The 27520-nt window shown below is 37.6% G+C and overlaps 1 protein-coding gene across 1 annotated transcript in view; it reads left to right on the top strand.

Moving 5' to 3' along the window:
* The first annotated feature begins 1306 nt into the window (after nucleotides 1-1306).
* LOC140235245 (coronin-7-like) overlaps nucleotides 1307-27520 on the top strand; it is a 33911-nt gene continuing 7697 nt past the window's right edge. Inside the window, exons 1-18 of the mRNA XM_072315276.1 lie at nucleotides 1307-1355; nucleotides 3108-3217; nucleotides 4296-4392; nucleotides 6062-6213; nucleotides 12211-12397; nucleotides 15672-15796; nucleotides 17342-17428; nucleotides 18015-18097; nucleotides 18715-18769; nucleotides 20307-20364; nucleotides 20921-21066; nucleotides 22007-22102; nucleotides 22803-22934; nucleotides 23442-23636; nucleotides 24670-24816; nucleotides 25361-25556; nucleotides 26105-26247; nucleotides 26774-26878. Of these exons, the coding sequence (XP_072171377.1) occupies nucleotides 3158-3217; nucleotides 4296-4392; nucleotides 6062-6213; nucleotides 12211-12397; nucleotides 15672-15796; nucleotides 17342-17428; nucleotides 18015-18097; nucleotides 18715-18769; nucleotides 20307-20364; nucleotides 20921-21066; nucleotides 22007-22102; nucleotides 22803-22934; nucleotides 23442-23636; nucleotides 24670-24816; nucleotides 25361-25556; nucleotides 26105-26247; nucleotides 26774-26878 (2064 nt within the window). The 5' untranslated portion in view covers nucleotides 1307-1355; nucleotides 3108-3157. The remainder of the gene's footprint in view (nucleotides 1356-3107; nucleotides 3218-4295; nucleotides 4393-6061; nucleotides 6214-12210; nucleotides 12398-15671; nucleotides 15797-17341; nucleotides 17429-18014; nucleotides 18098-18714; nucleotides 18770-20306; nucleotides 20365-20920; nucleotides 21067-22006; nucleotides 22103-22802; nucleotides 22935-23441; nucleotides 23637-24669; nucleotides 24817-25360; nucleotides 25557-26104; nucleotides 26248-26773; nucleotides 26879-27520) is intronic.

Here is a 27520-nt window from a genome sequence, read left to right on the forward strand (position 1 = left end):
AATTATGACGCTCATGAGATACACAGAGATGCCAAGTTTCTCAACTGGCTGGGAGTGAGTAACGTGGGGGGGGGGGGCTCCCATGGTAGGGGGCTTTTTCATTTTGGGAATAGAATTGTGCAATTTGGTGTGTACCCAGAGACGGTTCCAGGAATTCTGTAACCGGGGCACAAAAAACATTTCTGGTACCACTTCCCAGTTTAATCAGCTGACAAAAAACAAAACAAAACAAGGCGCCACTTCCATCTTTACTTTTCGGCTTGCTTTTGTTTAAAAACAAAAGCAAAATCAAAGGGGGCACATGCCTGGCATGTGCCCGATGCTATGTACAAAATACAATTTTACTTTCATAACTCTCATGACTTAAAGAGGAAATCCACCCAAAAAACAAATGAACTTCAAAAGAAAAAGAAAATGGAAAAAATCCTACAGAACGATAAAAATGACAAACATCGCATAAGAAATAAGAAAGATATGACATTTTTAAATTTCACTTTTTTTTTTCGGAAAACATTTCTTGACCAGACCTTATGAATATTCAAATGAGTGGCAGGTGATGTCATACCCTCCAATAGTGTTACAGATGAAACTCAGAAAAATTGCTATTTTTAGCTAATATAAGTAAAAGCATGTATATCGAGATATACAGAGTTAACATTTGTTCTTTTTTATTTTGGGTAGTTTAAAGGCAAGTTTTATATTCATACAGCTGAAATATGAGATTTTTGTCATTTCTGTATATGAAATGAATAAGAAATTGTGAGAGCATGACATTGTCAACTTGCTAATTTAAATATCCATAAGGACTGGTGAAATGTTTTCAAAAAATGTGAAATTTCAAGATATCATAAAAGAAAGAATGTAAAGGAATAATGATAAGAAAAAAAAATAGGAGGAGAACTAAGCAGATATCGAAGCAGACAAAAAAAAAAGGAGGAAAGAAAAAAAAAGATGACTAAACAGTGATTGTGATGGTGCCATGGTGTTGATGATGAAGGAGATGATGATGATGATGAGATGATGATGGTGGTGGTGATATGATGACGACGATGATGATGATAAGGATAATGATAGCAATGATGATGGAGGGATAAGAAATGAAGAGAATAAAGGCGAAAATCAAAAAGACATGCATGCAAGTAGGCCTATATAAGCCTATATACTAGTAATACGATTATTTCTATGCGATTTCCTTTTTTTCTCTTTTCTTTGTAAAAAAAAAATGATACGCATTGAACAAAGACCATACAAAATAGCCGTCAAATTAACATTTCCGGATTTCAGAGCAATTCATTCGATCGAGGAAGAAAGCGAATGTCTATTGACTAGATCGGCAGTTACAGTTTGTGCAAACGGTAAGATAATTTCACTTCATTATTCCTGTTTTCAACAAAATTTAATCATGTATCATTAGAGTTACATCTGACTAAAAATCTGTTCACCCATCGCACTGTATGAAGTTGTTTGCGACAGGATTCTAATGTGAAGTTTTCGAGCTCGAGTCGCAGCGCGTTACCACACAACCAACCGACCGGCCACCGCCCCTTCCACCGAGCGTGGCTTGGCGAAGGGCTCCGCTCCGCCGCCGCCGTTGGCTATGGCCGGCTACGCGGTGTGGGACGGGCCCGACAGCGTGGCGCTGGAATGTCTCTTGTGTTTGTGCATGAGATCAGAAGCTTCATTTATTCTAGCTATTAATACGTGCTGGGAAGATGCCATCTGCCTGCCTCGTTTAGTATGGTAGGGGTCCAACCCACCGGCCGGGTCCATAACGACCGACCGCGCATTATAATGGCATTGCGCGTACAGAAAGAAAATGTACGCATGGGACTACGCGCAACGGTGTTCGATTCTTCACTGGGCTACGCTACCGAGTAAAATGTGGCGAAAACAACTAAGTATTCCCTCTAAATTACCGAAATTTAGCAAAATCGAATAAGGTTTATCGTGTAACTACAGTACATATAACTAGGCCTACCTTTGCTGACTCGTTGTTAGATGTAGAGTATCCTTCCGTAATAAATTTGACGATTTTGACCGCAAAATTGTCACCGCCGCTTGTACGATCGTGTGCACAGCGTTACACACGTGTATCACATACACATGACATAAATATTTTGTCGCCCGCTACGAACGTACGAGTTGATGCAGAAACGAGAAATGAATGTGAAAAAACAAACCGACTCATCTAACACCGTTAATTTATTTCAATTACGATGAAAAGTTTCCTAATGAAAATCAAGTCAAATTCATCAAACAGTTCTTCAAAAGTAATATCGAAGGATTCAAAATATATTCAAATATTATTGGGGAAAAAAATTACGACTAGAAAAGAACAGCAGCTTGTCGAAAAAACGCGTTTAAGTACGTTTTATACGTATTGTCAATAGAGGGCGGGGTGGTCGGTCGATATGAGCCCGGCAACTGAGTGCGGAAAAAATGACACCCCACGCGTTCGAAGCCGCCATCTAGAGCGCGTACCTCAGATCGCATTTTCAGTGCGCGCTTGTGAATCCGGAGTATTTTCTCCACACGTGAGTAAAATTACAGGCAAATTGTGAGATTTTTCACGTTTCTATTGATAGAAAAACGTTAGGTGTCCGATATTATGAACACCCAACCATACTTGTTAAAGGATTAAAATTGTCTTTTTTTTATGTGCATGCAATAAATATGTGTAGCAGAGTCCTTCAATTAGGTTTCTGTGAGATTTATGAAATTATAGGCAATATAGTTACTGTTGGCGTTGATGATATACAGTAACACGATCAATATTATTGGACAGAAAGATCCGACTGTCCGGAGGAGTCTTATTTTTTTTTTTTTTGACGATGGAATCCATGAAGCCAGACGCAGTCTCCACGTAACATATCCCCGACGACCAGATACAGACGGGGGCATTTCATGACGCATTTTGTCCGACAAATTCGTCGGACAAATTTGCTCTCAGCCAATCAGATGGAAGGATTTCAGTAGCTTTTAACAGTTTGTCAGAGAAATATCCGACCAAAATGCTTCATGAAATGCCCCCCTGATCTTTCGGTCAAACACGATATATGATAAGATTGATAAATATTATGTTTAAACTTTCATTCTCTTTGCAATAGAGGGAAGTCTTTACTTTACCACCAGAAGCAGACCCAACGCAACTGCCAAGATGAGCAGATTCAAGGTTTCCAAGTTCAAGAATGCATCAATCAAAACACCAAAGAGAGAGGTGAATTATAATAGTGACTATATAATGTGTAGTATTAATAGTAGTAATATTACTGAGAATATTTCATATTATTGTACTTCACGTACAAAAAGTAGGATATACTGTAAAAGTGGAAATTTCTGTGGTGTTGAAATTTTCATGCATTTCGTGCAACCAGAAACTCTACTCTGTGTTTTACCATTATGCTGCAAGAAGAGAGTAGGGTAGTGTGTAAAATCATGGACATGATCCATTTCTTTTACGTCAAGGATATAAGAAGACAAGATACTTTTTATAAGTTGTCTCCAGTGCTGCTTTACAGAGATTGCATTGCTGCAGGGCAGATATTTCAGTATAGAATTTGATTCTTTTTGTCCCTTCTCCTGAGAATGTTAAGTATTTTGTTGAAAAGGTATAATACTGGGAGCTGTTCTAGAACTTGTTACGGTGTTTGTAATCAGTAGCCCACACACAAACACTTGTTGAAGCAAAAAAGGTTGGTGAGAAGAATGTTTACATTTATTAATCTAAATCAAATTCACCTGAACTGCAGAAATTACTCATATCCAACTACATGATGCACAAAATCTATTCTCACTCTTAATTGCAAATATTAGTCTGTTAGTGTTTTGGATAGAATTTATTTGTTTCACATAGAATATATTGCAGTATACTGCATTCTGCCAGACAGTGCCCCATCCCATTTACCAGGATTTCGCAGCATTTGTGATGTGTATCAGCAAAGCATTATATCTAGGCATGATGATTATACATTGTAATTTGTCTTCTGAGCAAAGTAAAAGTGTGTTTGTTACTGTATATCATACAGCATGAATTTACAGAGAGATTGTGAATATCTGCCTCTGGGAGATAAATAGGGTAATCTGCACTTTTATAAAAAGGGGCATACAACATGTTTATTAACTGACTTCTTCCCATGGAATGCTACCAGAGACTGAGAAGTGTATTTTGTTTGTTGTTGTGTTCTTGTTGTTGTGTGTGTGTTTTTTTTTTTGTGGGGGGGGGGGGGGTGGTTATTTGATTGTTTTTAACTTAGAATGATGTAACCGAGACATGTGATTTTCTCTTCCCCTTCCAGACTTGGATCAGCGAACTCCGCGTGGGGTCACCACTATCATGTGGCCAGCACATCAAAGCAAGTTGTGCCTTCATGGCTTACAGTGCGGACTCACCAGGTAAGACTGTCAAGATGTCGCATATATGACATTTTTCATTTTAACCCATTGAGGACGAGTCCCGAGTATACTCGGGCAAGTGTGTATGGGAAATGTGTGTTGTAGCAAAATCAGTCCATCCTCAACGGGTTAATGTAGTAGGACATATTTGGCTGCAAGTAAGAATAATTCTTTTTTCTTTTAAAATATTAATTTGCGTACTAGAGTGCATGCACATATCTTTTTTTTAACATACTAAATGGGCTTTTTCTGAACAGCATCTGATTCTTTAAATCCAGAAATGTCATGGTTTGTTTCCATTGTTGTTTTATGTCCAGTGTAGAAGCTGTTGTTTTGTTATTGCTTTTGTTTTATTATGATTTAAATATTTTTGAATTGTATTTGAAGCCTAATTCCTCATTTCAGATGCTAGGGACAACGATCACCACAAACTGGGGTGGTTGTAAGAAGAAACAAATCGACCTTTGGAATCAGGAAGCAAAGTTTCACTCTCACTTTCATATGGTTTTTTATCCTCACAATGTCTTCCAAAGAGGTTCAGGAATTACTTGATTAGAAGTTGTTGTGTCTTTGAATCTTGATTCTCTGGACTCTCTTCTTTAAAGGGATAGTATGGTTTTGGTTGCAATGGAGGATTCAGATTTTAACTTTTGTGAGATAATTAAAAAAACCGCTTGTGAAATATTAAAGAGCATACAATTTTAAGAGGAATTCAAAGATTATGGGGTAAAAATCAGTTTGAAATGGCTGAGATATCCAAAAACAAAGTTAAACAAAGAGGTCCCAATAAAAGATAGGTCCTACCTTTTATTAGGAACTTGTTGCTTTTGGATATGTCAGTAAAAACAGTAAAAACAATACATAAGAGGTTTCTCATTATCTCACAAAAATAGTTGGGAACCTGAAGCCCCATCTCAACCAAAACTATACCATCCCTTTAAGGGTATTCATAGTTCTGAAGAACCCATGAGGCTGGGCAGTGAAGCACATGCTGTCTTCTCTAAGTTAAAGTGTTTGGCATTTCCTGAACTAAGATTCACTGGAAATCATGTGGTCATAGCTATGGAAGAAGAATATAAGGAAGTGTGAAAGCAAGCACGAATACTCGTTTAGGTTTTTTTTTTTTCAGAATCAGGAAAAAGTATAAGGTGTCGTGGGAACATGAGACATTATTGTCCTTGACTAAAAAGTGCTGGTGGGGGGCTGACTTAAGTGTGGGAAAGAAAAGAAAAGTAAAGACAAGGAAGGGGCTGATGGACATATGTTTTTTTGCATAGAGCTCTGTGACCATGATTTGTTTATAGCCTCGTTGTGACATTCACATAGAGAATATACTGAGCTTTATTTACAAAAATGATTTGAATATTCCTGTAGCATGATGACGTAAATGAAATAAAACATCAAACAAAAGGAAATCAATGGAAAATGGCAAATTTTTTTTGTCCCTCCCTATCTGGAAGGAGTTCAGCTAGAGCTGGACCCATACTCTGCTTAAAAAGAAAAAAAAAAGAAAAGAAATGAAAGCAAATATTTCCAGGTGTCATTAAGTAGAAATTGAAGAGGTAGTGTAAAGAAATATCAGTGCCTATTTAACTCTTGCTCTGTATGTGTATTGTGTGCAAGTCATAATAGAGCAGAAATTCAAAGTCTTTTAAAACTCTTGTCCAAGGTGGGGGCAGTCTCGGAATACTGGATGTTGGATCGGTGGGCCGTCAGACACAGACCACGCCTCTCCTCCACGCCCATGGCTCGCTCGTCACCGACTTCGACTTCTCACCTTTCAATGACTATCTCCTGGCCACGGGTTCACAGGATTCATCGGTAAGAGTGGTAATTTTCTTACATCACTCACCTGTGGATAAGCACGCTTTACAAGTTTTGATCTAATTCACTATCAAACGATCTAACATTCACACGCATATACACACGTACACACAATATGAATATATATATGACAATATCTCAATTTTGAACAGGTGTAGTTATGAAGTGTGTGAATGGATGATTAGCCTGGCGTAATTGTCGGGGGGGGGGGAGGGGTATTGTCATGATACAGTACAACTGTATGGACATTGGGTGTAAGCTCGTATGATTGTATTTGAATTATATATTTTTTCGTTGTGAACCAGTGAAAAACTAATTTCTGTTTTCATGATTAATCAGACAACAGTCTATGCTCATGTCAGATGTGACCATGCATCACAAAACCAACAAAAATTCGCACGCACTGATATTGTGTGAGGACTGAAAATAGATGAAATGGGTCAACCCAGCCAGTCTTGAATTTTTCACATTTTCTGAAAGAGCAAGTCTTCTATATTATGCTTATGTTTTGGATCATAAAAGGAACAGGAAATTGTGTTTTTAACAGTTTTTCTCAAAACACTTTTTTTTTTGTAGAATAGCATGATTAGGTGTGTCTTTAGTGAGTCCCCTCTTCATTTCTTGAAAACCCTGTACACGCTTTTCACTTCCAACTCTAATAACTTTAAAAAGGATGATGCTACTGCTTTGAAAGTCAACATTAATCATGGACAGAATGTGTTAATAAAGCATGCTTGATTTCGGCTTAATCTGATAATCCCTTCATTGTTGTTGCTCCTGTCATTACATCCTGATTTTCGTGTCCCATTCATTGCAATGCAAAGCTATCACAGCTTAGTAAAGATTAAGCACTTGAATAGACCCTATACTTTAGAGCCTCTTTTCTCAGTTCACACTTTTTTGAAGTGTGTGCTTTCTTTCCAATATTTAGATATGTGAGGAGAGTCCATTTGAATTGAGATATACATCATTTTAAAGCTTAAAGTCTGCTCTTTTAGAATCTGATCTAAACTAAAGATCCATGTCTGGTGACTTTTTGTGATTTTGTAATGCAGGGTCACATATGTGACAGTGCAAAAACCAACAAAAAGTTGCACACACTCATATTGTGTGAGGACTCAAAATAGGTGTAACAGGTCAACCTAGTCAATCTTGAGTTTTTCATATTTTCTGAAAGACCAATTCTTCCTCTACATTATTCTAATGTTTGGGATCATAAAACAAATGGGAAATTGTGTTTTCAGTAGTTTTTCTACAACACTTTTTTTTTTTGTAGAATAGTTTGATTCTAGATGTCTCTTGGAGTCCCATTTTCTTTTAAAAAAACCCTTTACACACTCAACTACACTACACTTACTTTTAAAGAGATAGAGCTACTGCTTTGAAAGTTGGTATTAGTCATGGAAAGAATGTGTTGATAAAGCACATTCACTTTCAGCTTAATCTGATAATCCCTTCATTGTTGTTGTTAAGGAGATTTACATCCTGTTTTTTGTCCCATTCATTGAAAAGAGCAAGGCTGGGTAAGATTAAGTGCTTGAATAGACCCTATACTTCAGAGCTTCTTTTCTCAGTAAGCATTTTCCCAGAGTATGTGCTTTCTTTCCAATATTTAGATAGGTTAGGAGAGTCCATTTGAATCAAGTTACACTTCATATTAAAGCTTTAAGTCTGCTCTTTCAGAATCTGCCCTCAACTAAAAATCCGTCTGGTGACTTTTTGCTGGTTTTGTGATGAAGGGTCACATATCATATCGTCGCTGGGGTGACAAGACCTTGTATCTGCAATTTTGGTGAAAATGACTTTTTTGGAATAATGGTCAAATAACGGGTTAAGTAATGTCCTGTCCAAATCCCACCTGTCTTACTCCAAAAATGAAGCCACCACGGCATGTCAAAGGAAGGGCAATCCCATTCGCCACAGTGCTTTGGCCGCCATGTTTTTTGGCTCTCCTGAATTGACATTTTGTAGATATGAGGTCTTGTCGCCCAGCGACGATATCATATCGTATATCATATCATATCTTATCATATCATATCATATCATATGTGACTGTGCATCACAAAACAAACAAAAAGTCGCACCCTTTGATTTTACATGAGGACTCAAAAAAAGGTGAAACTGGTCAGCCAAGTCAATCTTGAGTTTTTCATATTATAAGAATGAGTTATTCTTCTGCTATATTATTCTTAAGTTTGGGATCATAAAATGAATGGGAAAGTGCACATGTTTTTAGCAGTTTTTCCACAAGTGCTTTTTGTAGAGTAGTGTGATGAGGTATGTCTTTTGGAGGTCCCTTTTCATACCCTTTGCACTCTCTTCTTTTTCAACTCTAATAACTTTGGAAAGGTTGATGATACTGCGTTGAAAGTTGGCATTAATCATGGACAGAATAAGTTAAAGGGATTGTATAATTTTGGTTGAGACCTAATTTCAGGTTTCTAACATTTTTTTTTGTGAGATAATGGGAAACCTCTTATGAAATATGAAAGAGCATGTAATTCTACATGGAATTCAACATTTATTTGATGAAAATTGGTTTTGAAATGGCTGAGATATCCAAAAAAGAGCGATTCTAATAAAGTGTGGGACCCACACTTTATTAGGATTGCGTTGTTTTACTTTGTTTTTTTAGATGTTTCAGTCATTCCAAACCCGATTGCATTCATCAAATAAACTTTGAATTCAACTCTTAAAATGGTATGCTCTGTACTATATCATAAGTGTTTTCTTGGTATCTCGCAAAAAGTTAAAAGCCCAATTCTCATCTCCACCAATACTGTACCATCCCTTTAATACAGCATGCTCAACTTAAGCTTTTAACATGTAATAATCCCTTCATTGTTGTTGCCCCAGTGGTTTACATCCTGTTTTTTGTCCCATTCTTATACAACAGCTAGCTCGGGTTGGTAAAGATTGAGCGCTTGAATGGACCCTGTGCTTCAGAGCCTCTTTTCTCAGTTCACACTTTCCAGAGAGTGTGCTTTTTTTTTTCATTATTTATATAGGTTAGGAGAGTCTTTTGAATTGAGTTATGCATCATTTTAAAGCTTAGAGTCTGCTCTTTCAGAATCTGCCCTCAACTAAAAATTCATGTCTGGCGACTTTTTGTTGGTTTTGTGAATGTGATGCAGGGTCACATATATCATATATCATATCATATCATATCATATCATATCATATATCATATCATATCATATCATATCATATCATATCATATCATATCATATATCATATCATATCATATCATATCATATATCATATCATATCATATCAAATATCATATCATATATCATATCAAATATCATATCATATATCATATCATATCATATCATATCATATCATATCATATATCATATCATATCATATCATATCATATCATATATCATATCATATATCATATCATATATCATATATCATATCAAATATCATATCATATATCATATCATATCATATCATATCATATCATATCATATCATATCATATCATATAATATCTAATTCAATTGAATTGAACACAGTGATAAAGTGCAGGCAGAATCTCTGCAAATGTGAGAATGGTGCCCAGAGCACTTTATAGTAATTAGACACCACAGTAAAAACGTTCAATCCAGGCAGACTCGGAAATTTAGAATTTGATTTGCTAATATATCTCAAGGGTCAATATTATCCCAGAGCAAAAATTGATTGGCCTAATTTCTGGCACCGGGATAGTAAGCTGGTAAAGCATTTTTACAGCAGATTTAGTACCGTATTCTCCGGCAATAAGGCCGCACCTCTGCATAGGCCGCACCCCAATTTTGGTGACAAAAAGAAGAAAAAAACTTTCTAAATTTTGCAATTTTGGTTTTGCATGTTGCCCAATTCTTTTTTGTTGTTGAGTGTGCATGTGTGTGTGTATGTGTGGATGTTATTCTCAGTGTTGATGTTATGAACACTAAATGAAGCAAATTCCATGTCCCGTAATGTGAAGGAAAACTGAGTGTGTGTGCGTGATGTTCATGCATGACACTACAGAATAAAACTCGCAAGAAAAAGAGCGTGCACGTTTGGTATTTTCATTCACACAGGTTGCTGTACAATTACTGTAGCGGAGCATTGTTCTGCATGAGATAGAGCTATAAGATTAAAATGATCATTGCGCGATGTTATGATGCATGCAGGACAGGAATGCAGTGGCCAGGACAGCTCTGCAGAGCAACTTGTTCATGTTCCACAAATTGGCACAGAAGCAACAGAGGTTACTAAGTGATGACAAAAAAGAAGAAGTTATTTGATTGCGGAACATAGCGTTGTCTATACAGTATTGTATGATATCAAGTTGCTTATTGGCACATTGCACAGTATGGTCAGTTCCTTACGTGATTACCTGTTTGGCTCTGTGAAGCAACTTGTTCGTGTTCCAATTACTGGCACGGAAGCAACAGTGGTTACTAGGTGATGACAAAAGAGAAGAAGTTGTCATTTGATTGCGGAACATAGCATTGTCTATATTGTATGATATCAAGTTGCTCATTGGCACATTGCACAGTCCCTTACATGATTACCTGTTTGGCCCTGTGAAGCAACTTGTTCGTGTTCCAATTACTGGCACGGAAGCAACAGTGGTTACTAGGTGATGACAAAAGAGAAGAAGTTGTCATTTGATTGCGGAACATAGCATTGTCTATATTGTATGATATCATGTTGCTCATTGGCACATTGCACAGTCCCTTACATGATTACCTGTTAGGCTATTCGGAGCAACTTGTTTGTGTTCCAAAAATTGGCGCAGAAGCAACAGTGGTTACTAGTTGATGACAAAAGAGAAGAAGTTGTCATTTGATTGCGGAACATAGCATTGTCTATATTGTATGATATCAAGTTGCTCATTGGCACATTGCACAGTCCCTTACATGATTACCTGTTTGGCCCTGTGAAGCAACTTGTTCGTGTTCCCAAAATTGGCACGGAAGCAACAGTGGTTACTAGGTGATGACAAAAAAGAAGTTGTCATTTGATTGCGGAACATAGCGTTTTCTGTATTGTATGATATCAGATCGCACAGTCCCTTACACGATTACCTGTTTGGTTCAGCAGCTTATTCGCTTGTGGTGTTGAACAGGCCATGATTTGGTTGTGCTGGCGTATAGGCCACATCCCATGTTTATTGCTTCTTTTCTGTGAAAATTAGTGCGGCCATATCTCCGGAGAATACGGTATCTAATTTTAGCACCATGGTATATACTTCATTTGTACAAAATATAGTTTTGTCAAGAACTTAGCTCACACACATTACCTATATCGAAAATTGTATCTAAAATATACAATTACAGAGAGACTGGCAAAGTTTATGTGATATTTTTTCTTTTTTTTTCGTGTATTTTCATGTATTTTTTGAAGTGTCAAAATCCTGTTGTCTTGTGTTCTTCCATTTTTTTTTTTTTTTTGTGTGTGTGTGACCTTAGTGATTGTACTTATATGCCCCCTAACCCCCTAAAATAATATTTCATTTCTAGAGGAATAACCATGCAAGAACTGGAAAAGAATGTAGCAAGAGTATAATTGAACCAGTATGGAATTTTTTTTTTCTGCAGTTACACACCAAAATAATCCTCCAACTCGATTAAAGCAGAGCTCTTTTGTTTTTAGACATTTTGCCCATGGAGGACGATCTCATTTTGCCGTAGCGCACATTTCCTGTAGAGACCTGCCCGAGTATACTCAGGACTAGTCTTCAACAGTTTAATGCCATTTAAATGAATAGATGACTCAACAGTATTCGAATGGTCCAGTCTGTCTGAATATTTGTCTAATTGTAGCCCAAACTCTACCTTTTACCGAGTTTGTGCAATGCGAAATTCTCCATTAGATATGTATGTCATTTTTGTCCTTCAGGGGCCCTCATTTGGTGTTATATGCTATATATTTTTGTATAGCAGCTGCCTGAAGTATCAAAGCACTGATATGTAACTGGTTTGTCATCATTTTCACAAACTCACTCTTGTCCCATTAGATCAAAATTTGGGATCTTCCAGAGGGAGGGTTGTCAGAGGGTGCACCCAGCCCAGTGTGCTCATTTCCAGGTCTAGGACGGCGAGTAGAAAATGTGCTCTTCCACCCAACAGCGAGCGATCTGTTGGCAGCGTCGATAAATACTACAGTGAAACTCTTTGATCTGGTCCAACAGCAGGAAGCAATGTGTAAGTTACCTCCAATGCCATCGCTTCTTTTTTTTTAACCCCCCCCCCCCCCCCGCCCTTCATCTCTTTCTTTTGCTTGCCTCTATGAGCACCATACTGCTTCTCCGACCTCAGCCCCTCCCTTTTTCATATTTGGTGTGTGTGTGTGTGGGGGGGGGGGGCAATTTATGAGATAATTATACTATGAAGTGATGTACTTAATCTAAATTCTGTTTTCCTTGATACTAATTGACAGGACTGGTAAATCTTCAATCCTAAACACATTACTGTATGCACGCATTATTCCTTTTATTTTAAGGCTTAAGTCATTTTTTAGACAACATTCTGTGAAGAAATGCTGCTGTAGCAATGTGCCACTAATCATTATGGACTTTATAAATTTGATTTTTCTGAAGGTAAAGCAAAAGCAGAGATCAGGGCACTGTGACTGTATCACACTGTATCCTGTGATATTACCTCATCAGGATTTCATACCCAATTGTTACGTGATTTCCTCTTGGCCGACAGTTAATAACATGCAACAGGTGTGCTAAACTTTTACAGATGAAATGCCACAAATTAATCGAAGCAGAAGAGGGAGGGGGGGGGGGTGAGGGAGAAACAGACAGAAAAAGGAGTTTGAGTGCTGCTTTTAGTAGCCAAGTATAATAAACAAGAAAATGTTGGGGGTGAAGAGAGGTGAGTCATGCATAATGCGAGTTGATGGCAAACAGGTGCATTTGATATGAGGAAGCAAAATCAAGCTTTTGAGTAGTTCGGGAAAAAAAGGTCCTTGTTGAGTGCAATGAGATAATTGAAACAATTGATTCTGGGGCACTGATCAATATCTTTTTCATTACCATGAAATCCACGATGACAAAATTATACTTTACAGAACTATAAATAAATGTATTATGTCTACGCACCTGTTTCTCTTCAGCGGCAGCAGCATTGTTTCAGCAGTTGTATTTGGAAGGGTTAACGCATATATTATGCATTTTCATTTAGAAGGGTTTACTATGCATATATATGCATTTCCATTCATTATTGACATGAAAACCCTTTAGCCAGCTTTATTTACTGTATACGCTATAATTTTCGCGTACATAAATTTTCGCGAATTGCCGCTGTCACATATTTTCGCGAGTGGTTAAATTCGCGATTGGGGGACCAGAGAAAATATGAAGTGGCAAAGAAAGTGTGAATTTTCAACTTACTAGCAAATAAGAATGATACTAGTTATACACTGCATGAAAAAAAAAAAACTTACCAAACTCTCCGAACTAGTAAGTTAGAATTCAAAATTTTTGAAGTGGTTAAGTCCATCGCGCTAGATTTGTGATGAGTGGTCCCCTTGCAATAATGGATTGGCTCTCTACAGTATTCGTAAGTAGACGTGGACGTGCTATATGTACGTAAACAAGCTTAAAGCCAGTATGGTCTGTTCGGAAGGCCGTGACATGGTATACTAGTGCTGAAATGGTCGTATCATCAAGGCAAGGGATTCATTGTGGAAGGTAATATTTTCACGTGTTGTTAATTTCGCGAATAGCTCCCGACTCGCGAAATTCGCGAAAATAAAACCCCCGCGAAATGTATAGCGTATACAGTAGATTACTGGGTAGTTCAACTGAAAGTAATACCTTAGAGAACATATTGCAGGTTTGTATTCACTCATGTGTTGGTATTGGTTCTTTGTTAAAGGAAACCCAAAGAGCAATGTGGATTGAGTGACAGCAGCAACATTAGTAGAACACATCAGTGAAAGTTTGAGTAAAGTCAGACAATCGATAAAAAAGTTATTAATTTTTAAAAATTTGGTGTTGTAATGACTGGATAAGGAGACTACTAGAGTTCATGACATCAATAACCCATGTGTGGACATCAGTATAAATAAGATATAAAGAGAATTCCACAAAAATGTATTTTTAATGAAAATTACACATTCCATCAACTTGATACTGACATATATTAAGGGTGGTAATTATTCCCCCTGCTTTGTGAAAGTGGTTAGTGAAGTGCTTTTTCATTATGCTAGAAAAATGAAAGCATATTGAATTTTCTTATATTTTTGTATTGTTGTCCACGCATGATGTCATTAACTCAAATAGTCTCCTTATTCAGTGGTTCCAACACCAAAATTTTAAAATTCATAACTTTTGCATCGATTGTCCGATTTTCCTCAAACTTTCACTAATGTGCTCTACTAATACTAATGTTGCTGCTTTCACTCAATGCACATTTCTCTTGGGGTTTCGGTTCCATGATTGCCATGGATCTCTTTTGTGGAAATATGAAAGTGACACTTTTTGTCCTAGGACCTAAGCCATGATATCACGCTTAAATTCCAGAAGTATGTGAGTTTGATTTAGATTGCTACTGCAAGTGGCATATTTAGATAGTATTTGATTGCACTTGCGTGGCATGTAAATGTTCAAAGACCAACCATTGAATAGTGTCTGGCTGTAAAGACTACCAGTAGCCACTTCGGTCCTCATGAGTCATTATTTGTTTGACTGTCTGTGTTTCAATGATGTGTCAACACCTATTCATGCTATGACCAGAATTAATGTGAGACAGGCTTTTCACGCTTTCCATATACATCAAAGAGATTGTTTGTCCCATATTTTGTATACAGGTACATTACATATGTGTGTATGTACAGATGTATGTATTGTATAGTATGCATGTACAATGTATGTACTGTGTGTATATATATATATATACATATATATATATATATATATATATAAAACAGTGTATGTATGTATGTACTCGTATAATTAGTGGGTGTGTACTGTATGTGAAAAGAAAAAAGTATGTATTACAATGTATTTATGTATGTATGTATGTATACGTATGTATCCATCTATCTATCTATTAACATTTATTTATTTTAGGTCAGTTGTTTGTCTTCTTTTTTTGTATAGTCTATAAGACAATGCCAGCAAAATGTAATGTAGACTTTTAATTATCAGCTGCTCCACAGGGAAAGAAAATAATGTGGACTCTTTTTTTTTTGGGGGGGGGGGATATCAGCAAGCAACTGAAAGTAAACCCGCAATGAAAATAATAATGATAAAAATAAAAATCTAGGACTGATAAGGTGAAACCTATATGCTGCTGACTATAGACAGTAAACAATCAATAGATATATATTTCTGCAGATGTTCTGGTGTTATGATATGTCTATTATAGCTATCTGTAGCCGAGATGTACACAAGAATTTCTTGAATCTATCCATGTAACTTTGGTCTATCTGTACTCTCAAAATAATTCACTCTGAACATACCAGCCGTGGAGGTTGCTACAGATCAACTCCAAGGTCTGAGCTGGAAGGCCGACGGGACTCTCCTGGTCACCACAGCCAAGGACAAGAAGCTGAGGATTCTAGATCCCAGGGCAAACAGTGTCGCTTCTGTAAGTCACATTTTAAGTCTTGCAGTACCTCAGTAAGTCATGTTCTGACCTTGATATACAGTGCACTCCTGTTCACAGATGGAAAATGAACAACAACAACTGTTATAACGAACACGGTTATTATGAAATTTATTTTACAAGAAGTCAAAATTCAGGCTGCGGCATTATATATGCGATGTGTTTTTTTTTTTATTGTGTATTTGTTCATTTATGATGAAATTTCGATATAACAAAAGAAAATTGCCGGTACCGAGAAGTTTGTTTTAGCGGGAGTCCACTGTACTCTGATGAAATGCATGACCGTTTCCCACGACAGATATTCCAATGTATGGTAGGAAAGGGCTGTAGCAAAGTCAAACTGATTTTGTATGACCAATACAATGTTTTTAGCACTGCTATTCCGTGAAACAATGTGAATAGATTTTTGATAAAGATATTTGCTGGTCTTTTCCTTTTTCAGCCATTGGAAAATTTTATTTCTAACATCATTATTCGAGTGTGGGACTAGGCAATACTTTTTTGGGGGGAGGGGGATATACACTTCCAGAGCTCAAAACTGCAACTGAAGATAAGGCAAAAAAAAAAAAATTGTTGCATTGGTGTAACATGAGATTTTCAAACAGGGTCGGTCGGGCGGATTTTTTTTTTTTTATTTTTTTTTTTATTTTTGCTACCTGCATTTTACGTGTAAAACTCGTGCTCAGCTCAGTAAACAGTTACAACTGCTGCACCGAATGTGCTGTGTTTCATCTATTGTACAAATCATTTATGAGGCCGATATTACTGGAATTATACCCCTTCACAGAATTTAAAGATGTTGAAATCCCTATCCTGAATGTTTTCACTTCATATTTTACTATTTTGACTTAGATAAGATAGATGCAAATTGACCCATATGTACGATCTTTTCATCGCACACGGCGATCTCTATTACAGTCCCACATATACAGATTCGTGTAAGTTCTCCACACAAGAAACCTATGGCAAAACTGTGCAATATACATCGCAGTCTGAATGCTACGTATACACTGAATAAATCTGGTTAGAGTACCTGTCCGTGTTGGAAACAGATGACGTACTGATCAAGGAAGGCTTATGCGAGGCGCTAGATCTCTCCCTCGTACATCCGATATCCCCAGAGCCGTTTCCACTTCCGGGTTTGTGCGATCGCGATCGCAATCAACAAGATATTTGATATCGATAGCAAAAAAAAAATACAAAAACATGGGGTCGGCGGAATTTTTAGGGTCGGGCGGGTTACGCCAATGCAACAATTTTTTTTTTTTGGCCTAAAAGAAGAGTGATATTTTATTAGTGTAGATGTCTGTAGTACCCACTGTAAGCTTGAATATTCATGATAACATTGATTACATGTTTTGAGTTGTTTCATCATAATTGGATGGCAATGTAATCCTAGAATAATAATTGCACTTTCTAATTCAAGCCCTTTCTGCTTTTAGTGGCTTTATCTTTGTAATTTTTTTTTTCTCATGGAATTATAGGTGAAGACCATATCTAAATTTCTTTCTCCCATGTGCAAAACAGGAGACTGCAGGTCACGATAACATCAAAGGTTCCATGATTTGCTGGCTTGGCGACAGAGATCAAGTGGTTTCAACAGGATTCAATAATGTGAGTTTCAAAGTTCAAAAGCTAAAATTAATGAGAAAATGATGGTACTTGAAAGTATATTATGGCTTTATGGTTGAGGGAGGGCAGCACATTTTAAATTAAAGTTGCTGGGTATAAAAAGATATCTGACAGATCAGTGGATTTTTTTTTTCTTGGTTACTGCAATAAGAAGTTGTCTTTATAAAATTGAGATGATTTTATAACTGGATATAATGTGGAGAAGAAAATTATGTTGCTTTCATGTAATACAGTTTATATAAAAAAAAAAAAAGATAATCCAACTTTGAAGGGCTACTATTTCATAATTGTCAGCTATGGAGAGCACAATGTTCGTCGTTAGGAAAGAAGAACTCTTCCTCTTTCAGTTGATACCTAATTATGTTGACAAATGACATGCATGACTGAGCACATGAACAACAATGACAAAGTCCACTTTTTCCAAGTTTGAGTGTTATTATGAAGGAACAATGAATTTCAAATGTCCGTGACCTCCTCGTTTGTAAAAATGTCTGTACGCAAAAATAACCATGTGTACAGTAGATCCAAGCCAATATGTCTGTGTCTTTTTCTTGTGTTTCTGTTTCAGCGAAGAGAGAGGGAGGTTAAAGTCTGGGATATGCGGAACTTTGGTTCAGCTTGCTGCTCTCAGGGCTTTGGAACTTCTTCTGGGTCAGTGCCCATGACCAAGTTTTGCTTTTTTGCTATTTCTTTTCTTTATTTTTGTTTATTTTCTGCAGACATGATAATTGTTGAATGTTTTGTTGTTTGTTTGTTGTTGTTGTTTTTGTCTAGAAAAGATTATATCCAAAGAGAATGTGATCCATGTAAAGACATTTTCATATCAATCAGGTACAGCATTGTGAATAAGCTACAGATAAGATTTGAGCAGAAGTGACGGAATGCCGTAACCTCAAAGATTTGAAGGCTTAATTTTTTTTTTTTTTTTTTAAATCTGAGTAGGGTTTTAGGCGGAATGATTTTTGTTTCTGAGATCAAGACAACACTGGCTCATTGTGCTTTTCTGTCACCAATTGTTGCGACTCAAAGCTAACACAAGTTTTTCTTTTTAAAATTTTTACTAACCCACCCATTGAGGATGAGTCCCAAGTATACTCGTGCAGGTGTCAATGGGAAATGCATGTTGTAGCAAAATCAGTCCATCCTCAATAGGTTAAACAGTGAGGAAATGACCAGTAAAGCAACTCTTCACAGCATGAATGAGAGTGAGATATGTACTAGCACCAGGGGTTTATGGTTAATGCTTGTCCAATTTCATTCATTTGCAGAATCTTGATCCCCATGTACGACTCTGATTCAGGGCTACTATTTCTTTGCGGAAAGGTAAGTTGGTGTTGTTGTTGTTTGCTGCTGCTGCTGTTGTTGCTGTTGTTGTTCATGTTGTTTTTGTTCTTATTTGTTTGTGTGTGTGTGTGTGCATTGTGCGTGTTATCTTATCAAAGACCTTCAGTGGAGTGTCCTGTAGAACTCATACTGATGCTGTGCAGATAAGGACCATCTTTGGTTGCTACCAGGTCATTGCTTTTTCACCCCCTTCTTCTTCAAATTGGGTCATTTTTTTTTTCTTTGTGGATTTGTCTGTATTAAGATATGTGACCCGCTACAACAAAAAGGTCCTAAAGTCGCGCACGGTCGAAGCCGTGAAAATCGAGTTTGAAGTCAGAGCATTAAAATTGGTCAAAACTTACGATTTTCTGATTTTGATATATTATTGGAGTCTAACATGTCTTCTATCATCTGTCGAAATTTTGAAGCCAAATGATCAAAGGAAAGATTAAAAAAATAATGTTTTTCTGAGCCATGTTTTTTGGCGTTTCAGCGAAGCAGAAACTGGTTCCAAAATTTGGATTGAGCGCCACAGATAGGTTCCGCCCCTAACAACGACCAGAGTGTTCTCATCGGTCAGTTTGCTGCTTGCTGCTAACCGAAGCGTGAAGCTCGCACACTGCCCAGTCGACTGGTGCGTGCGGGCGGGGTGCGCTAGATGCTCAGCCGCTTCTCACATCCTGGTCACTGATTGGTTGGTGAGGAGACCGCCGACGCTGATGTGCTTGAATGAACTCTTCGGGGGTTGCTAGGGCTTACCTTCTATTGTCCAGAGGTGAAAACTGACTTGCGTGTCCCTCGGTCGTGATTGCGTCGAAAGGAAGACTTGAAGGGCGCTTTTCTCGAAACAGTGATTTTCCAGACGTCTCGACATGCTCTCTTTTAAACATTGATATCTCCGCAGCCGATTATTTTTATAAAATGTGTTATATATCAATTTAAAGCAGAAAGATTAGCGGATTATATCATGCAATTTTCAAATAATCGACCTCGCGCGACTTTAGGATCATTTTTTTGTAGCGGGTCACATATAGCAGCTTAGATGCAGTAGTATTCAATAAAAAAAAAGAAAGAAGTAAAAGAAACAGATGTATTGCTTTAGATATTTACAGGGTTGGTGTAGTTTTGGATGAGATGGGGATTCAGATTTTAAGTTTTTGCAAGATAATAGGATTTAACCACTTATATGCTTTATTAAAGAATATACAATTCTACGAGGAATTGAAAGTTCATTTAATGAAAATCAGTTTAGAAATGGCAGAGATATCCAAAAACAAAGCAACACAAAGAGGCCCTGATAAAAGGCGGGTTCCACATTTTATCAGGAATTTCTATTTTTCTGGATATCTCAGCCATTTCAAAACTTATTTTCATCAAATAAACATTTAATTCCTCTAAGAATTGTACACTCTTTCCATTTGATAAAACATGTGGTTTTTATTATCTCACAAAAAGCTAAAACTTGAATCCCCATCTCAGCCAAAACAATACCATCTCTCTAACTGTCATGCTTTATTTCCTTACCTATATCAAGGGCGACCAGAGAATCGGAGTTTTTGAAGTTCTTGATGGAGGGACACGACTTTCAGAAGGTTGGTCTGCCGAATTTAGAAGAATCGTGATAATGAAACTATCCCTAACCGAGAAAATAAATGTGTGAAGTTGCAGTTGGCCAGATGCTTGTACAGCCAAGGCGTATGTTAATAATCAAGTTTCAAATGCAATTCCACTTTGTGCACAAGTTGGAAAATGTGTTGATTTAAAAATTTTTGTTGTAAGTTTCCAATGATTGAGAATTTCTGAATGTAAAAACTTTGTGCACTTAGAGGCAGAAGAAGTTCTGCTGCAACCAGAAATTATTCTGCCCTAACCCTTGTCTATACCAATCTCAAGTAAAAGAAACAGATGTGACTTATTGATGTTTGTTTTTATTTACTGTGGTATGACATATTTCTAGGGAGAGGAAGCAGCTCAAAAAATATGTAGAAAATGAATGGAAACTTTAAGAACTTATCCAAAGTTTATTTGCTGTACACACAATAAGGCATAGATAAGAAACAATTATCTTGAACAGAATTCTTATACCTTTTAATTATTAAAAATGTCTTTTTTGATACATTAAAAAATGAATTGTCCATTTCTGTCTAGGTGCTGTGTATCACAGTGACCTGCAGCAGAAAGGAACTTGCCTCGTGCCAAAGAGGGCACTGGACGTCATGTCTTGTGAGGTCAGCAGGGTTCTGCAACTGACCAACAAGGCGGTCATCCCGCTGAAGGTTGAAGTTCCCCGCACAGTGAGTATTATCAATTCTCCCACCTCAGGATTTCCTTATCATATTCACCATCTCATTGACGAATTGCTCATTATTAATGAAAATACATGCTCATTGTTCAGTGGTTTTGAGTACCACTGTAATAGCCATGTTACAAAATCATGGATGTATGCATTGTATACTCAGGTGGGATTTGAACCCGTGACCTACTGATTGCCAGATAGGTGTCCTATCCTCTTGATGTACCGAGCTTTTGCAGTGATAGTTCTGATTACTGCATTAATTTAAATATATATGCAGTACCCCCTGCCGTGAGGGAACAGAATCATCACTGGGTATTGGGCACAAGCTCAATAGTCTAGTGGATGTGACATCTACCCAGCAATCAGGAGATTGTAGCTTCAAATCCCTCTTGAGTATATATGCCCATTATTTTGCTTCATTGTTCTTACTCAATCACATTAAATAATCAGTGTGTATGTATGTTGATAAACGGCAATTTGACAATCAGTTGCAATAAACACTGGATGAGTGAATCATTAATTTTGAATATTCATCATCCAGATGTACCACAAAATATTGAGCTGCAATTGTTGTGTCCAGGTGGACAATTTTCCAAACAGTGCAGAAAAATTTGTGCAGTTTTAGGTCTTCTGCTTGAAATCAAACACAGGAATCAAACATGATTTAGCTTTCAGTCAGGCACAGTCTAACAAACATCTAATTCATTTGTTTTTCAAATGAGATTGTAAACATGACCTTTTGTAATGCAAATAGGGCATGTACCACAGTAAACCTCAGCTTTGATCTGATTATTATCATCAAGCATATCATGATCAAAGGTATAGTACTACTTAAACAATAATGATTCCATAACTTGCAGAATGATTGTTAGAATTCATTGACAGTTTAATTGATATGGGTTTTTTTAAAGTTAAACTTTCTTCTCTTTCTACATTAGAGCCACTCAAAGTTTTACCCTGAGCTGTTCCCGGACACTGCAGGTGGTGAGGCAGCTCTGACATCCACCCAGTGGCTAGCAGGAGAGAATGCCGAGGTAAAAAAATTGAATATTATCGCAATTTTAAAGATCGAGAAAATAGAGGGGATGGTATGATTATGCACAACATTGCCCAGTTATGGTGCGTTTACACCGAGCACGGTACGGGCGATGGGCCAGGTTTTTGCTATGGTACGCCAAAAGGAACCATGCCTGGTTCTGTGAAAAAGAATCAGTAATTTGGTACAAAATCACCCAAAGTGTTATTCTTATGTCAAAATCAAGAGTAACAAAGTCAACAGTAGAAGATTAAGTTTGTAACAAAATGATTAGCGGGAAAGTGATATTTTAGCAGAACCAGACATGGTTCCTTTTGGCGCACAATGTGGCATAGTAAAAACCCCATTCTGAGACCTGTGCCGGATTCGAAGTAAACACAGCCCTAGACTCACGAATCAAACCCAGGTCCTTTGCATTTGAAGGCAGACATGCTACCAACTGAGCCAAATCACTGCCCTATATGAGTAGACTGGTCAATTTGATTGGTGTAATCAGTGGCGGATCCAGAGGGGAGCACACCGGGCGCGTGCCCCCTCTTTATTTTTTTGTTAAAACAAAGGAAATAAAAAGAAAAGAATGGGGGGGGGGATATGTGCCCCCCCCCCCTTTAATTTTTCCTCTTTACAGAATTCCTGGATCCGCCCCTGCTAGTGATGATATCATCATCTTGATGTGTGTTTGTGTGTATCAATTCCAGGTTCCCAAGATAAGCTTGGATCCATCAAAACGACAGAACACAAAGCTAAAGAAACCAACCAATCAGCAGTCAGTCTCAAGTTCACCAGCCAATCAGCAGGCTTCAGGGGATGCTCCAACAACTCCCAGCACAGTAAGATTTTGCAATGTAGTATGGTCAGGAAAAAATCTTAAAGTTTCACCAAACAGAGAGAGTAAGACTTTCTTATTTTGTGCATTGACAGCTATTTACACAGTAAGTATGCTTTGGTTTATGGCCTGATTATGTTTTGGCCTTAATTGTAAATTTAGCCACAATTTCCATTCTTTTAAATATTTTTTGCTGTGTGTAAGACAGAAAGACAACTTGTGTATCATTGTATGCAATGAATGCTGCCAGATTGGATTGTAATTGTTATTTATTTCATTGTCACTGCATTACTCAATATGTTGTGGACAAGTGTACCACAATGTTGTGGCATTAAAACAGATGATTTTGTGCAAGTTGTCAATGAGTAATGTGTATGGCGCATTCATCAAAGCAACCTACAAAATCACTATTCTCAAAGACTTCGAAATAATATTTGTGATGCCTAACTTGAGCCTTGCCACTTTTTTTTCACAGCAAACCAGTCAAACTCCAGCAGTGAGTGAATCGAAGGAGACCCAACCCCCAAGCTCTACAGCGCCCACATCATCATCATCATCAGCACCAGCAGCAGCAGCTGCAGCATCAACAACTCTTTCAGGGGCATCGGCCAGTTCCGCATCCTCAGAGGACCCGAGGCCGGCACCGAGCGGCTCGCCGAAGAAGAAATTCACTATGGGCCAGACCTCCAAGTTTAGGCATTTACAGGTGAGGGCAAAAGAGATGGAAATTTATGGAGATGTAAAACCTGATCAGTGTCATTGCTCAAGCTGTACTGTTGTAATTTTCTCTATGCACATTTTCTCTCAATACCACCAAAGATGAAACTACTGTAAAACAAGGAATGTCCGCGTGCATTTTAATTTGGCGAGAGCCAAGATTCACGAAATTAAAATGCACATAAAAGTTCTTGTCTACACTATATGCATTTGATGTTAGAGGCAACTTGTGAAAATTTCATGCCGCCAAAAAGGCCATCGGCTCCAATTCGCAAAAAATTTCAAGCCGCAAAAATATCATGTGGTACAGTATGTTTGACTGTCCTGTGTTTGAAGCTCAGGGATACTGGTGAGACTCTTTGAAATGAGACCAATCAAAAGTTGTTTTACAATTTGATCACTTTGTGAAATGAGAATCACCTTTAAGTTGATGAGCGACGTTAATCTTGCAATTGCAAAGTGAGATAAACTTACAATCATTAGTATGACTATTTAGCAGTAACCGTATACTTATGGTGGCAGCAAATGTTTAATCAAAGTTATTGTTATCACCATGGAACAGTTCATCAAAAAGTCATCTATGTCTCATAACGTTTTGAAGATGCTATGTAACTCTACATATTGGTTTGATTTACAGTTAAAACACAATTATCCTTCATAAAAGAGCCTATTCATTTCTTACCTGTTTGTCCCCAATTGGCATACGTGGCATAGTGTGTTCTGTGACAATTGGCAGAATAGTCTGGTATATAATTGTCAATGAATGGAGATTATGTGATACGCCTCACCCAAGTCCCTCTGTCCTTCCCTGTTGGACGAGGCACATTGCTGAATATGACTGGACTTGCTAACTCCATAACTACAGTCATGTAGGTTAAATTATGGGGGAATACCTTGCTGAATACTGATGAAAAAACTTGTCAAACAATAGGCGTCCTACTATAGCATGTATAGGGTTAACAAAGTGAGCTTCCACAGGCATGGTGGCACTCCGTATCTTTCCCATGTTTTTTTGTTATCAGGGTACTCTGGGCCAGCGCAACCAGCACATCATCAACATCAGGAACGTCAGCATCAACGTCTTTGGGGAGTGCGATGGTTTCCATGCCAACAAAAAGTGGGCGGTGGTGCCTCTCAGTGGAAGCGGTGGATTGCTCACAGTAATTGATGTGAGTGCAGTAGGCTTCCAGTAGTGTGTTGTATCGGGGATATCATATACTATATACGCAGATATTTTTGCGCGAGTAATTTTTCGTGCTTGGCTGGGGATGGTAAATTTTACGTGTTTTTAAGTACGCGGAATCAAGACATTGATTAAAGGAACATATTACAAGCATACATGTGCTTTAATTTTTGCACTAGTTTCTGGTCTGAAATGCATGAAAATTTTCAAATTTTTCAGTGCTGTACCAGTATGTCTCAATGTAGCAACGTGTATGCATGAAATTATTTATTTTGTTGTCAGCAGTATATTTAGGTTATAATGCACAGTGACTTTCTCATGAATGATTTTAAACCACCTTGCATGGATGAATGTCAGAGTTCATACATGGACATGTCACTATTGTTAAACTTATCTTCTATTGTCATGAACATTTCTTCTAAGCTAGCCTTAGGATATTCTATCATAGCTCACAAGACAGTGAATTTTGTCATGATACTTGCATCTGCTTGGCCTGACTTTTGTTTAATACAACAAATCAAATTCTTCAGATCAACAGCCCAGGCAAGCGACCCGAGACGGGGGTGCCAACGATTCAGAATGGTTCGACAATGATGGACTTTGCCTGGGATCCGTTCAATGACAACAGGCTCGCCGTTGCCAGTGACGACGCAAAGATCCGCATCTGGAGCTTTGGGGAGGAAGGTTTTGAGGGCACACTCACGGAGCCAGACTCGGTGCTAAGAGGTCAGAGTTCAAATTAAGGTGTACTTATTGTACTCTCTGTGCAGTAATCACTTTTATTCATTCATTCTAGTGATTCTTGGAGTTTGCCGTGCAATTTTCTCCCAGTTCTTTTGAATTCACGGTTCAACTGTAATATCCATGTTGTACCCTTACATTTGCATAAACTAAACTCTTGTGAAAATGATAGCTTAGACAGTAATGTGATTGTTGTGATTTGATATGGCAGAAGTTTAATGTGAGATACCTTCAAGTTTACATTTTGATCATCATTGATTGAGCTGTAGCATTCCACCCAGCTCTTTTTAGATTGAGAAAGGTTAGCAGTCACAAGAACAGGCCTTTTCTCTCTCATTACAAACTATTACAAATGTGAATGGAATGCTGTGAAGCAATTTCAATTCAACTCATCAATAGTAGATCTAGTAAGACAAGTTCTGCTTAGAATTCCCTCTAATGTTTGGCATGCATGGAACTGTTACCCATACATGGCTAGAAGAGTCTCATTTATTCTTTCTTCTTTTTTTTTTTTTTTTGATGACATGCTGCAGGTCACAATGAGAAGATCTACTTTATCAAGTTTCACCCCCTGGCTTCGGACGTCCTCCTGTCTGCCTCCTACGACATGACCCTAAAGATTTGGGATCTGACCTCATCCGAGGAGATAATTACATTAGATGGACACACTGACCAGGTACGGCCAGAGATGGACATGGTCATCATTGTGTATGCTACAAGATATGGAGACAGTTGTTTTCAGTAGATGTGTTTTGAGCCAGTGGATAGTTCAATGGGCTCTCTAGGAGGAAGTCGAAGGTTCAAGGCCTGCCTCAGGACTTGGGTCCTAGGGCAAAAGTTGAACTATAATATTTCCATCATGCCATTTTCTAAACAAAATTCTGGAGTTTTGAGTCCACACACTGTTAAAAGCAGACAAGTAATCAAAGTATGTGGTTTACAAAAGAATATTTCCACGTTGCTCCAAAATATCAAACCAGAAATCTTGCTTCCATAGACTTTACATCAGCATATATTGAAGATCTTGTGTAAGGTTGATTAGAGGTATTTGATTATTATATTTACTTTTTTTTTGTGGGTGGGGGGAGGGTTTGCCATGGAAACCTAGACATTTGTAGTTTCATTTATTTGTTTTTATTTTTGTTGATGAGATGTGCATAGTCTGTCTGAATCATTGATTTGTTGTATAACATTTTTTCTAGATATTTTCAGCAGCATGGAGCCCAGATGGGAAGAAGATAGCGACGGTCTCAAAGGACGGGCAGATCAGGGTGTATGAACCGAGAAAATCTACCTCACCCATTGCAGTAAGTACACAGGAATATGACGTGTGTGGACATTTCAGTGTTAACAAAGCAATAATGAATCATCAATAATACAGACCTATTTGGTAGATACATGGATTTTTTTTTTTTCAGATCTTTGCAAGTTGGCTTCTACAAAATATATTATTTTTGTTTATCTATCTATCTTCCTATTTTTCTATGTATCTTTCTGTCTGTCTGTCTGTCTGTTTATCTGTCTATCTATCTATCTATCTATCTATCTATCTATCTATCTATCTATCTATCTGTTATCTATCTATCTATATTTCTATCTGTCTAGCTAGGTATCAGTGTATTTATCTATATTTGTGCAAGTTTGTTGAATCTTCTGTGGGTGAACTTCCCCAACACATGATGAAATAATTCCCTTTCAAAAGATATCCCAGAATTCAGATTATATATAATGTTCTCTCTTGTATCGTTTCAAATACTTTCTAAGGATGCTCGGCTGTGATACATATATACTCAAGACATCTGCATGGAATAAGTTAAGCACTATTTAAAAGCTCTAAGCATTATTCCAGCCTGAAATCAAGTAAGGGGGCAATTTATCTCAAAGGTGTGCCCATTCCAAATGATGATTGGCTACTATAGATACCCAGTATGATATTATTCAAAAGAGAG

This window comes from Diadema setosum, chromosome 11, assembly GCF_964275005.1.
Source record: "Diadema setosum chromosome 11, eeDiaSeto1, whole genome shotgun sequence".
NCBI classification, from domain to species: Eukaryota; Metazoa; Echinodermata; class Echinoidea; order Diadematoida; family Diadematidae; genus Diadema; species Diadema setosum.